Source organism: Apteryx rowi, unplaced genomic scaffold (assembly GCF_003343035.1).
Source record: "Apteryx rowi isolate R43461 unplaced genomic scaffold, aptRow1 scaffold_46, whole genome shotgun sequence".
NCBI lineage: Eukaryota > Metazoa > Chordata > Aves > Apterygiformes > Apterygidae > Apteryx > Apteryx rowi.
Window position 1 is genome coordinate 1,351,049 of NW_020450716.1, and position 13,684 is coordinate 1,364,732.

Here is a 13,684-nt window from a genome sequence, read left to right on the forward strand (position 1 = left end):
CCGAGGGCGCCGGCGGTACTGCTGCCCTCCGCTCCTCTACCCGGCCTGGTTCCCGTTACCTGGGTTCCTGTCAAAATCATCCCCCCTCGGTCATTTTTCTTTTTCGACTTTGGCCTATTGATAACTTCCCGAATGCGCTGCTTTTCCTGCCGTTGATGCAGCTCTGCTTCCGACCGGGGAGAGAAAAGGTAATTATCCTCGTTATCCGTCTCTGCGAGGCGTGAGCCTAGGCGCTCGCCAAAGTCCCGGGGTTAGCCTTGCGATCGGGAACTGCGAAGTTTCTACTGCTTACTTTTGTGGTCGCTGCTAGACCCCGACCACCCCAGTACAACGTCGCCGAAGGAGAGCAGACCCGAGTCTTTCTGAGGACTTTTGAGGGAAGGAAAAAAGAGGGAGAAAGTAATCAATTTTGGGAAATACTGCTGAGAACGCGGCTTGAGGAAAAAGTTTTATTATGTCTGGAGAGTCTTCTTGTTTACGCATATATGAGTCTGGGGCGCGGGAGGAACAAATTGGCAGGGTCACTTCCGAAATTCACACGTTTAAGCTTAATTATTATACTGTCACCCACGCACTGTGCAACTGCTGCTAATTACTTGGGAAGCTCTGCTCCTGGAAGGCAGAGTTACTGTATAAAATAGACGTGCGAGCTGCTCCGCCCCGCCGGGAAGGGAGATAAGCGACGTCTCGCAATCTGCCTGCGCCTTCTCCTTTGGGTCCCCCTCAGTGCGCCCCTGTGGCTCGCCGGCGGCGGCTGTGCAAGTGCCACCACGCGTGGCTGTCCCCGAAGCACGCCCGCAAGCTTCCGCTCTTTGCCCCGGTGGGAAAGCGAGGAAAGAAGAGTGTCGATACCGCGATTATCCCTCGGCCGGTCCGGCTGTCCGAGGCGCCGCCGGTGTCCCCCGCGGCCGCCGCCGTCCCCTCGCCTCTCTGAGCCCCGCGGAGGCATCGGCCGTGCTGGCGCGGAAACTGCCCGCAGAAAACACGCCGCGCGGCCCGGAGGGAGCTTCGGAGCGCCCTGCGAGACCCCCTTCTCTCGCCTTCTCCCCGTAACCAGTGCGACCCGCAAGCCGGATCCCGGCTCCTGCAAACGCAGCGAGGGGTCGGCTTCTCGAAGTAAAGCGAAGCGTTTGGACCACTGGTATATTTTAACACGGAAATACTCACCCCCCCCCCCAAAAAAAAAAAAAGCAACTGGGAGAATATTTCCTTGCGAGGGTTTGGAATAGTAGGTTGTGAGGCACCTGCTTTCCGATGCTTTCTCTGCCGCTTGTCCCCCAACAAAAACTGCACTGCTGAGAAAGGAGTCCCGAAATATTTTGCCACATATAAAACAATCCCATTTGTTTCGTACGAAATATTGAATATTTACAAAGACCTTCTTTTAAGTCGTAATTCTCAAGATAATTTAGATCTTTCAGAAACAAGAAAATTCAGTTCAAGTCCTTCCTGTGCTGCCGGTATCTTATTCTCGTCTGATAAAAAAAACCCGCTGATTTTTATTAAGTATTTTCTGCCATCTATTGCGCCAGTAAAAAGAGAAATACAGAGTTTTCTATTCATGTTTCCTTATAAAAATGTATTCATTATACTTAATCTTTAGGATCAGAATATTCTTTCAAACCAAAATTATCATTTTCATTCATTATTTTTTCTAAAATAAAGAATGATTATGAGAAACAGAGAAAAATACATAGTAACTCTATTAAGGTGCCATATAGATTCATTATCCAAACACTGTTAGGAAATAATCTAAATCTTGATTTAAAAGGCCATTTTTGTGATGCACCAGAAGTAGGTAATTTAGATACACAGCAGCGTTACAACTCTGATATTATTCCCGCTTCTCTAGAGATGTATTTTTAAGAGGTAAACAGTAAAGCAAAGTACTAGATATCTCCAGTCAGCAAGTCCCAACTTATCTGTTTAGTCTTTTTCTAATGTAAATATTTGTATTTCTGTTTCTGTTGTTTGTGACTTTTAACTCTAGTTTCTTTTTTTGTACTGTGCAATTTTTTCATACTTGTTTCTAATATTTTCTTCATGTTTCTTATCACTGTGGTTGCATTCAGTGTAACTTAAAAGTGATTATTTTAAATAATATTTGTCCAATAAGGGACAGCTGACCTTGAATTCATGCAGGGTTTTTATCCCGTGAAAGGCTAGCATGTATTTCCTTAAACAAACATAAAATATTTGCATCACAGGGGCGTCAGAGTAATGCCCAGATTTTCCCCTTTCTCTTTCTTATGTCAGAAGTCTTTAAAATACATGCATGTATTAAGGTTTTATGATAGCTTTTAAAGAACTGGGTAAGCACATCAGGTTTGCAGTGGCTGATCTAGTGAAACAGTGCGCTTCATTACACAACATTCGGGCAGGAGAAACTTCATAGATGAAACGTTTTGAGCAGGGACTATTTTATGTCAAGATCAGGGAAATTTGAAAAGCACAATGCTGAGTATAGAACAGGCCACAGAAACACATTACAGCATATAGAGGAGAACAAAAAACAAAAGCATGGGCCACAGAGGAATGGGAAAGAGGAAGCTGAAATATATACGTAAAGAGGGAATTTTGACACAGTGATTTTAACTTTGTATGTGGAAGTGAAAATAGGGGGTTAGAGGTGACAAATGGGAGAGCACTGAAGTGAGATCTGCAGCCTCATGTATAAGGAAAGGCTATGAAATACCTGAGATGGAGACCTCTATGGTACTATGTGAAATAGTTACAACTTGGAAATAAGCATCAGAACCAGATTAAGTAAAGTAGCTGCTGTTCTTGTTTGGAAAGAACAGTGTGATTAGAAACTAATAGAAATGAGACTGGGTCTGTGATGAATTTGAGCCAATTATAACTACATGGACATAAACTTGAAAATGCTAAGAGGAAGGAAAAATATCAAGCAGTAGCTCAGATGACATGAGGCAGGACTACTTCCTCTTAAAATATGTAAAAGAGGAAATAAAAACAAACTAGATTTTTTAAAACTTTTTTTGTTGTAGTATTCTTGAGGACACTAATTGCAGACTTAATTGGGGGGAACATCTTAGCAACAGGATCTAAAAAAGCATGACAGAGGACCAAGTTCAAGCTCTTACTTTTGCCAGAGAAAATCAAGAGCAGCACCAAACACACCATTCAGTTACAGCAGGGTAAAATTGTTCTGAGACCTGAATTCAGTTCTGCTCAAGAAGTTAAGATAAAATTACATTCTTATTATTTTAAGCAGTGTGAACGTTGTAGATACAAGTCAAAAAAATTAAGGCTAGAAATCTACATATCTCTCAGCACATCATGTCAAAAATAGAGCAAATTTTATGTTTCTAAATATTTGTTTGGTAGATATTGGCACTAAGGACCTACACTGCAAACCTTTAGGTGTTAGGTGAAAACCTTTGATTGAGTTATTGTAGGTTTCATTAGTTCAGATCGCAATTTCCATCCATCAGGTCATGGGTGAGGTCTTAAGTCAATGATTCCCATTCTTACTCCTAAAGGAAAAAAGAAATATAGTAGGTTGTGATTAAACATACGGTCGAGGCCTACTTTTCAATGGACTTATTCTAGTTTTATGCTTGGGTAGCTGTGTTGAGATCAGTGGAATGAAAAGATAGAGAACTAGTACAACTGTGGGGAATCCATCCCTCTGTGTTCATGAGACAATTGAATTATTTTTGTTTTCTCATGATTTATTTTCCCGTGAATTTTACACTTACATGATTGTACTGACTTTGATGTAGGTCAAAAGTAATGCTACTGATGAAAATGAGAGCGGAATCAGTGCCTTTTACTTGCATTTTTTAACTGACATTTACAACAGTATATATTGGAAAGTATATATTGGCATTTTTCATGCCGAGGTGCACATCATTCTTTGTATTTCAGATGTAGATCAATGTAAAAAATTTTCCCTAGCTCTGCAAACTAGTAATGGAAAAGCTTCCTGTTTTCACCAAACAGCTTTTTAGTCTACGCATATTTTTGTTGTTGCTGCTCTTTCCTATTTTATCGTGTCACTTGTTGATGTTCTGCATCCTGAAAATAAATGTCACGTAAGGAAGCTGAGGATTCTGCTCTTTGATTTCTTAGGTGGTGGCCTTAGGAGACGTGCCCGATGGGACGCTGGTAACAGTAATGGCTGGAAATGATGAAAACTACTCTGCAGAACTCAGAAATGCAACAGCTGCCATGAAAAACCAAGTCGCAAGGTTCAATGACCTCAGATTTGTGGGTAGAAGTGGGAGAGGTACGTATTTGTTCATAACTATAGTTTGGTTGTATTTGCTAGTAATATTAAGTTCTAGTAAAACAGAATTTGAATACAGAATATATCAAGTTTTATGCAGCAGGGAACACTGCAAAATCTGTTTTAGGCCAATTCCGAAGGTACAGAATCTGCTATGTGTTTTTCTTGTTTATGTTTTTTTTTCCTAGCCTGTCGTCCGTGTTACTTCAATTTTTAAATGGTAGGATCTCATTTAAAAAGCATTCATAAAGACAGTAAGCCTCATTGTGACCCCAGAAGTCTCTCTGCAACTTTAGAACAGCACATTTAAGTTTAAATTATATATTTTCTTTCAATTTAAAATACAAATTCTCAGCTGTGTAAAGAAAGAATCGTGACCATCTCAGGGCTCGCAGTGTGATGGCACTCTCCGTAAAAACTGATCTCTGTAACAAAATGAGTCAACCTAAAATTACAAACAATTCCCACAAGATCTAAGAATTTTCAGACTTCATCACAACCTGCTGGAGGTATAGGGCACTTTTTCTGACCTTTCTTTCTCTCAGCTAGATGTAGAACAACATGCGTGTTGTTTAATGTACTACTGCAAGCTGCTTAATAGAATAGAATAGAATAGAATAGAATAGGATAGAATAGAACAGCTTAATATCTGACTTTCTGTATCTCTGTAATAACCATTAATTACTAGTACAAATAAAAAGGTCTTATGAGTGTAAGCAACAAAAAAGAATCAAAACTTAGACTGTAACTATGCACAACTGTTGCCAGAAAGCTGCAAATAGTAGCTCACGCATACAGTGCACATATCCTGCGGGTTAACAGGTGTACAAAGCTTGATTCAAAAACCTGTAAAATCAATGGCAGGAACCTTAGTAACTTCAGTCTTTTTCTGAATCCTATAATCTTAAAAACCATAAATTCCAAACAATCATATTTACTTTCCTATTACAAGATTATTTTAAGTACTTCCCTTACATTACTGCCCTAAYTCCTGTGAGTGGAGTCACTTTACATGGGTCAGGGTTGTTAAATCAAACCTACAGAAGACAAGCTGGTGAACTATTGCTTAGAAAAAGCCTTTCCATTAGCCTTTCCATTTTAAGGTCAAGAATGAAAAGTGTCGCATCTTCTGTGTGACTTCGTATGATATTTGCTTATGTATTTTTCTTTTGTTTAGTTCATATCTTCAAATAAAATCGGAACATAACATTACGTTTTTCCAAGTACAACATTGTTATTTAAGGACAATACAGTGTTGTACCATTCACAAATCAAAACGATAGTATCTACTGCACTTAAATAGGTTCTTTTTTACTACACCTTTATTACAATTTATGTGTTGCTGTCTCTCAGAAACAGACTGAGTACTCTGGGGCTAGGTGACCTTTCCTCACCATTTCCCCTTCTGTCTCCCACCATGTGGGCACTCTTTCGGTGTTGTAGCCATCTCCTGATGCGTTTGCAAGTGTGACTCTACAAACACAGTTATAAGCATACTTCAGGAGAATTACATAGCTGACCCACTTCCGCTCTCCCTCTCAAWATCTTTCCTTTCAAATAGGAGATGGGTCAGGCTTTTGACTGAGGAAGTTATCCTGAATATATGCAACAGCTTTTATTTGCTTTTGAAGTGAAATGCCTTTGTAGATATTCTTCTAATATAAATACAATCTGCAGTCGTAGAAGAACGTGGCTCTGCTGAAACATAGATGCAAGCAATAAAAACGTTTTATGTATAAAATACCCATCCAATCCCTCAGTATCCTGAAGCATTTTTAGCTTAGGATGCAGAGGGAGATGTCTTTTAAATCTTGTTGTTTGGGCTGTCTTCAGAATGCACTTGGTGGAAAACACCCGCAGCTGAGAATGTAGCTTTGTAATGCTAGCAAAGAATAATAATAGGGTAATGCAGAGAAAATTATATCCATTTACTGAAAACATGAGAGATGCTGTAATGTCTAAAAGTATCAGTCATTAAACATGTTCATTTGTTATATTAAAGGTTCCACCTTTTCAGTAAATGGAATTTGCATTATGATTCAGAGATGACTGTTTAGAAGATTCAAATGAATAGCTGGCAAAGTGGCTGAGAAGCTAATAAAAACAAACCTGTAGTTCAGTTCCTGGCCATGGTAGTGAAGCTAGAAATCATAACAGTGAATGTGTGATTTTCAAGGTCAAAATTCAGTGGCTGAGAGAGAACAGTCGCTATTCATAAAGAAAAGCTTTGTCGAGTGCGTCATTTAGCCCCTTGCTCTGCTGGTGATCAGTTGCTGATAGCCTATATGAATGTGCATATGGACATGTAGGTGTTATATGTTGTATGATATTCAACTTTTTGTGACTATTTAAGTGATACAATGATGTGGGAACACTGCATGCTATTAGTCAGTCCTCGAGGTTAAATCTCATAAAGTCCATTGGCTGCCCATCTTTGGCGTGAATGACTAATGTATGCTTTTGTTTACTCCTCTAACAAGGGATTGTTTTTCAAAGGTGGGGATTGTTTGCATTTGGTACAAGATTTCTGAGGTGCTGTTCTGTTGAATTTGTATAAAGCCTAAAGCGTAAGGTAGCTGCATCAAAGGGCATTGCTTCCTTTGATACTTCGCTAGAGGAAAATTAACCGAAACTTTGTTTGCTGTGTAATATTTGAGTTTGAATAAGTTCAGTTGCCACCAGTGATAATGTGATGCCAGTAAGATCCTGTGAACAGTGATTGAAAGTTCATGTCAGTCACAGTCATAGTGGACACTGTGTACCTTGACTGATTTAAAATCACTGTTGAAGAATAAGGAATGGTTTTAACCCATGATGATTCCGGTTCATGCCTCACTTTCTTTCATTATCTGTCAGTTATCACTTAGGTATAAACATTCCCATTAAAAGCCTTGCAGAATTGTTGGCAAGCCACTTCTCTCTCTTTTAAAAGAGCAGAAAATTATCATTCTTGACATTTTTACAAATAGTTTTTATTTTCTTCTGTGTGCTTCAAATGAGATCTGCCACAGTAGTGATACCTGACAGTTTTTTCAAATGCCCGTGTGTAGGACTATTGTCCACATTTTCATCTTAGTGGTTCTCCACTGACTTTGAGAGAGTTACACCAATTCACTCCATTCAAAGATCTGATCATGCGTGTTTATCGAGGCATACACATGTATGCTGAAACACTGAAACACTGAAACTTAATCAAAGAACTGAACTACATTTCAGTGTTCATTTCGTATTTAATAGCAAGCACTTGCCTGTATTGCTCTGGCTGCATCTGTAGTTCAGAATTTAAAAAAGCACTTTATTTTCTTGACACCAAGAATGGGGGCTGAGAATATCATGGGTCTCCCAAAACAGCGAGACGTTGTATAAAGGCAATTTGGCTCGCTTTCCTGAACAAAACAGATTTACATTGGAATTGGCTGGGGTCCAGAATTACTATTCCTCACCCTAGTTTGAGAATGCTACTGGGAAAACCTGCCCGTCTGGCTTGTAAGCCCAAGTAAGTAATTTCTGAAAGAAAAATGTAGTTTAAAACTTCAGCTATTCTCAGCCCCTCTTGCTTGATTACCTGATTTAAAAAAAAAAAAATCTTTTTTTTGTTTTTCTCCCTCCATTCATAAACATTTCAAACTTAGAAATGCTACTAATGCAGAGTACCCTGCTTTCTTAATGTATAATCAACCAGTTTAGGTTACTATGATGAAATCAATCCGATGCAAAAAGACTGACACTATAGAAGTTCATTGGATAAAATTAAACATAAATAGTTATTTTGGAGAGGGAAAGCTTCATGGCTCAGTAAGCATTACATATTTTCCTCATGGAATCATTAATCCCAGTAACTATCTTCATTGTAGAATTTAACATTAAAAAAACTCCAAGAAAGAAACATGTTTTCCAGATGAAAATAATTGCTAATAGGTTATCATAATAGTAGCTAATGTGGAAGTGTCTTGACCTAATACAGAAGATCTCAATCTAAAACTGAAATCTCTAGCTGGAACTTTATGCTGCAGCTAGCTTTCCAACAAGGCCTTTTTTAAAATTGCCTTTTGGAAAGGACCGGAAATAAAGCATACATACATATTTTCTACCAGCTATCAGGATTAGACTCATGTGGATAAATTTCCCAATAGTTTTCAATTTCTATAGAGCCAAAGGAACACTCTTGTTTCACAGGAGTAGCTGATAGGACAACACTAAAGAGATGTTACTAAGCATAATCAGAAGTTTCTGCCTTCAGAACTCTTCCTTCTGGATATAATTTTGGGGAAGAAAAATCAGTTTAAGCTGGAATCTCAAAAATACTCAAAACACAAGAAATTATTGGCCCGGATTCTGAGTCCAATTATTTTTATTGGTCTTCTGATGTCAGAACGTTGCTCTTTCAGTGTAGCTTCAGTTTGTGGTTACATTATTTAAGCACTTTGTTAAAATTTGTTTTATTTTTACTTAAATGCATTCAAAATCATAAAAGTATGTACAAAACAGTGGAGAATGCTATGCAACAGAATCGTAAAATCAGTATTAAACAACTGCTTGGGTCCTGATTCAAACTAGTGGAATGCTTCAGGGGACATGGTATCAGATACTTAAGTAACAATTAACCAAGTTTTCCAGATGAGTCTCAAATAGAAGAAATACAAGAATCAGACGTGAAAGCAAGTCCATTGGTATAGTATAAAAAGAACTGCTTGTTTATATGTCTGATTGATAAACAGCGAAAGTGGGATGTGCCAGTGGAAGGTCAGTTTGGCAGGTTGGTTTGGCAGGTTGGTGATGAAATCGGCAGCAATTTTGGGTCTGCCCCCACCCCTGCTGTAGTGCTGTTTTTCTCTATAAGAGAGAGACTGGCAATGGTAATTTTGTTTTTAAGTGACTTAGGGTTGCTTCGTCATATCATTAATTTTATTAGGATTGCTTTGTTAAACCAAGCAGCCATGGAAGAATTCAGCATGACAATTCCTTGCACTGGTACAGATGATTCGCTGCATATTTCAGGTCAAATAGAGTGGGTCGTCATGAGATTGAGTAGCACACCAAGCCCTTTAAACAAAACTCCTGTCTTGGTGCAAGCCTTTGGCAGAGACTTGTTGGTTGGAGGAGGAGAAGGAGAGAAGACTTTCTTATTATGACAGTACAGTCCAAGTTGTCTTCAGTACACACTTGATACGTGCAGTCATTTTTGTATGAATTGCTGATTGTGTGAGAAAGTATATGGTACAGCTCAGTGAGGATATTTGAATCGAAAACATCATGTGGTCTGTGAGGCCGAGCATGAGGGTGGCTATCTTTGCCAGCTCACAGACACTCTGTTGGGTTACTTAAAATTTGGTCTGGGCAAAAGAACTCTCAATCAGAAAGCGTCAACAGGAGAAAAATAATGGCAGAGTGATTTTTAGAACTTCCTGTCTCCGGGAGCATTACTGTTGTAAACAGTGATCATGCCAAGTGCTGAACCACTGCCCTCATTCCAATAACAATAAATCTATTTTTTGGTTGTGTAGAGCTGTGCTTGTACATTTTTTAAACTTGGGATAACACTGAGGATGAGACAGCCGCTATCCTCTGAGCATTTTCTTATTTTTTATGATGATAAAAGGAGCTGGGCTTACCAGGATACAGCTTAGAGAAAACAAAGTACCTCACTAGATGAAGAGGTTACATAGTTTCAAGTAATCTGTTTGCCTTTCAGCATTTTTTTGTTTTTATTTTGTTGTGCTTTTTATTTTAGTGTGTCCTCTTTCAGAGGGCTGCTCGAGCAGCATATTTTTATTTGCATGCACGTATGTATGTTTGTACCTATATTACAGACTCCATAAGAACTGCTGATTTGCAATCAAAATAAAATCATTCTGAGATATTAATTAGAACCCTAGCTTCAGACCTGGTTAGCAAACTTCGGATGACTATACTACAGCATGCAGTTCTTGTCAGCTCACTCAGGCTTAGCAGAAGTGAGGATACTGTAGGTCGCTGGCTTACAGTTGCTGTCAGGGGAATCTTTTCCAGGATAGTCATGTGCATGAACCTGCATCAGTCTGAATCAGTCTCCATTCCCTTCCGAAAATCTTCTAGCAACAGTAAAAAATTTTCCATTTTTTTTCTTTCACCTTAATACTGTGATTCCCCACCTCTTTGCTCCCATCCTACTTCTTCTCCCCCATTTTTTCCATCATACTGTTTTAAACACAAGTTTCTCAGCCTCTTTAAACAGTCCTTATTCCCTTCATCTGTGTCCTGCATCAATCTTTGTCTCCCATTCCCCTTCCTCTATTAGTGCTCTTCCTCCCTTTCGCATGCAAGAGCCGCTCACTCTCAGCACAGCCGCCGAGAACCGGCACTGACAGCAGCGAGACGGGCTGCAGCCCCAGCTCTGAAGCTACTGAGCAGAGGCCTCTCCCACAGACCCAGGCCAGTTACCGGGTTCAGCAGGTAGCACCATGAGCCAACTCCATGCACTTTGGCCCGAGCCTCACTTGTCCTTCTCTTCGCCTCACTCTCTCTAAGAGCCTGGCCATAATAGTGTAAATTATTCTCTCTGTTTATACCGCAGTAGTGCCTATGGGTCATGCATGGGTTGAGATTCGTGGCCTAGCCTTTATAAGAGGAGCCGGGTTTTGCCTAAAGTGTGCTGCTGGGAACTGTCTTTAATTTCTTCCACCCTTTCCTATTTTTCCCTTCAAGGCCGGGAAGTTATCGCTAGTACTGTGCTGGCAGGGAGCAGGCTCTGAGCGGTGGCAAGGGTGGAGGTTTGGGAGGCTGCAGGAGAAGGAGGAGAGAAGCAGCTGTTTCAAAGGCTGGATGCCATAAGAGCTCTTTAGYGGGGCGGTGCCTGGAGCAGTGCTTATGCACATCAGTTCCCTGAAGTTTAGGGAGGAGCTGAAGGAAACACTTTGGCAAGGCCGCAAAGTTTCCACAGGCTAGGCTTTATGTGCCACACTCTAACAAAGCCATGGCCTTATTTGAGGATGTAGAGGTTGTTTTACGTTTGAAAGTTGTCTCTGGTGGAACTTGGCAAGTGCCAAGCCTGTAATGGCAGCGTTATCTCTCCCATCACTGACTGCATGGGTGTCCATCAAGTGACCCCAGACCTCTTCCAAGCTCTGAAATCAATGCGCATTGCATTAGTATAATGACAGCACAGAGGAGTCCTTCAAGAGCATGAACCTAGAATAAACAGTCCCTGCTCAGAGTCCCACACTTGGTTAGCTACTGAAGTCTAGTCAGGTTGTCTTTTGTCACTCCCCTGCTCTAGGTCTCTGTAGGTGGAAGTCCCTTGCTTGCTGAAATGGCACTGATCATCATACAAGTGCTCTTTGCTTGCTATATTCAGAGCAGCACATTGCTCTTTTAGGGAGCCTGTGAACCCACACCTCCCTTGTTCCCTGTACCTGGTGTCTCTGCCTGGAGCCGTGCCTAGAGGTCATCGTCTTCTTTGCTCTATAGGGCAAGGAGTGTGTTTGCTTCCAGCTGCCAGAACACCAAGGTACGCCAGCATCCATCTGGACAGGCAGCCAAACGGGGCTAAATCATGTAAAAGCCAGTGCACAAAAAAGGGAGAGAGGCTTTGACAAAACCTAGATCTCTAAGGGCATTTTCTGTGCTCACAGGAACCATGACAGCAAGGTGCTTCAGAGCAGGATCCACCAAAAACCCAACACCCGTTGCACAGAGGTTCTTCTGGTCTCACGATTAGGGAAAGGATGAGAACAGGGCTTTGATGTGTGAAAAAGTCATGGGTTCAAACACATAAGCAGCCTTTGGAAAAAAGATGGGGGTAAGGCACCCCACTCCCCGAATGCCCGAGCCTCCAGCCCCATGAGTGAGGTGTGGGTGTGTGCAGGTTCTGCCTCTCTGCCCAAAGGACCTTCAGAAAGATCTGAAACACAGGCCTGAGCCACTTCCTGGAAAGCAGGGAGTTTTCTGAGGGAAGTGCTCTAGTGCTGAGTTGTCAGAGCGAGTGAGTGCAGGAGAAGAGGGCATTGTGCTTCGGGCTCCTGGACCAGATGACCCAGGGAAGACCAGCAGGGGAGCACCAAGCCTGTGGGTCAGGCCCAGGCTCGCCATGCTGAGCTCCTCGTTACCAGGGGCTGAGCTCCTGGCCTCGAGGGAACTGGAGCACCTGCAGATATCAAGGGCTTCTGCTGTTCAGCAGCACCTGAAAGGGTGGGTTGAGGGTTGTAATTTTAGACTTAAGCCTTTAAATCGAACCTGAATCTCACTTCAGGTAGCTAAATCCTTTTATGGATCTGAGCCTTAACCTTTTCATGTCTGTCTCATCATCTATAAAGTGTAGGTGATAATTTCTACCTCAAAAAGCTTATTAATGATTTTAAATTATAAAGTCTTATAGCTGGGTTAAGGACTATTATTAGGATTTAAGGATCCCAAGGTACCTTCTGTAAGAAGATGGTAGCTGTGCTTTTGAGTCATTTCATTTTGAACTCTCCCTTCCATTTTATGTTCTTGTTGCTGTTTCTCTCTTTCCCTGAACTATTCATCAGTGACACAGCATTCTGCTGAAAGATCTTGTTCTTGTTCCACCCTAAAACTGGATGCACTTCATGGAGGCTAAGTCATTTCTGAACACTTACTCACAGATACCTCAAGCTCCTGTACAGAGAAACATTTTGTTTAAAAGTACAATGATACTGTAGTGAAAAAAAAAATACCTGGTAAGAGGACACAACTTGAAAGGAGAAATTCAGTTTTTGGGCTAGCCAGTTAATATTGAGCATCAGGAGTGTCAGAGATTTACATTAGACTCGTCTTTGGGGAAGAAATAACTCCATTTTAATTCCACTCTCTCAAAATCTTTGTTCAAGCATTAGTGGCATGTTGATTTGAATAAATTGTGCATATGCTTTTCAAGTCTTAATAATATTTGAACAATAAGCATTCCATTTTAACACTCAAACAGTATAATTTCTTTGTATTACCACTCTGCTGCAGAAGCTGGACACCCCATTGCATCTCATTCTTCCTGTGCTGTAATTATTGTCTCCACCCAAGTTCATAAGAATTTTATAGTGGTTACTGCAGCAGTTACAATTATAGTTAGAGGCTGCTTGGCTTTTCCATTAAGAGGCCTTCTCCCTGCTACCCCCCACCCCAGTCTTATAAGGCCTTAATTCATTTTACAAACTTGATCTTCAGGCTTTCAGTCTAAGAAGGCATCCCACCCAAAAATTCAGTTGAAACAGATCACTTAGGTTGTCTTTCAGGCCAGGACTGAAAAATACTTTTTTGTTTTATTGTCAAACACCATTGTTTCTCTGGTGTACACACTCACACATACTACATCCAGCCTAAAAGCTGGTATTTACATAGTACATAAACCTAAGGATGCTGAAGTACAAATAATGTTCCTGCCAGCCAAGTTCCTATCACTGCTTGAAATAGTCTGTCTTATGAAATTAGACAACATCAAAA

At 40.7% G+C, this 13,684-nt stretch overlaps 1 protein-coding gene across 4 annotated transcripts in view; it reads left to right on the forward strand.

Moving 5' to 3' along the window:
• Positions 1-13,684, forward strand: part of RUNX1 (runt related transcription factor 1) — a 180,171-nt gene that overhangs the window by 102,594 nt on the left and 63,893 nt on the right. For all 4 annotated transcript variants that reach the window (XM_026077618.1, XM_026077619.1, XM_026077621.1 and 1 more), the window contains one exon: positions 4,096-4,252. In XM_026077618.1, the coding sequence (XP_025933403.1) occupies positions 4,096-4,252 (157 nt within the window). The remainder of the gene's footprint in view (positions 1-4,095; positions 4,253-13,684) is intronic.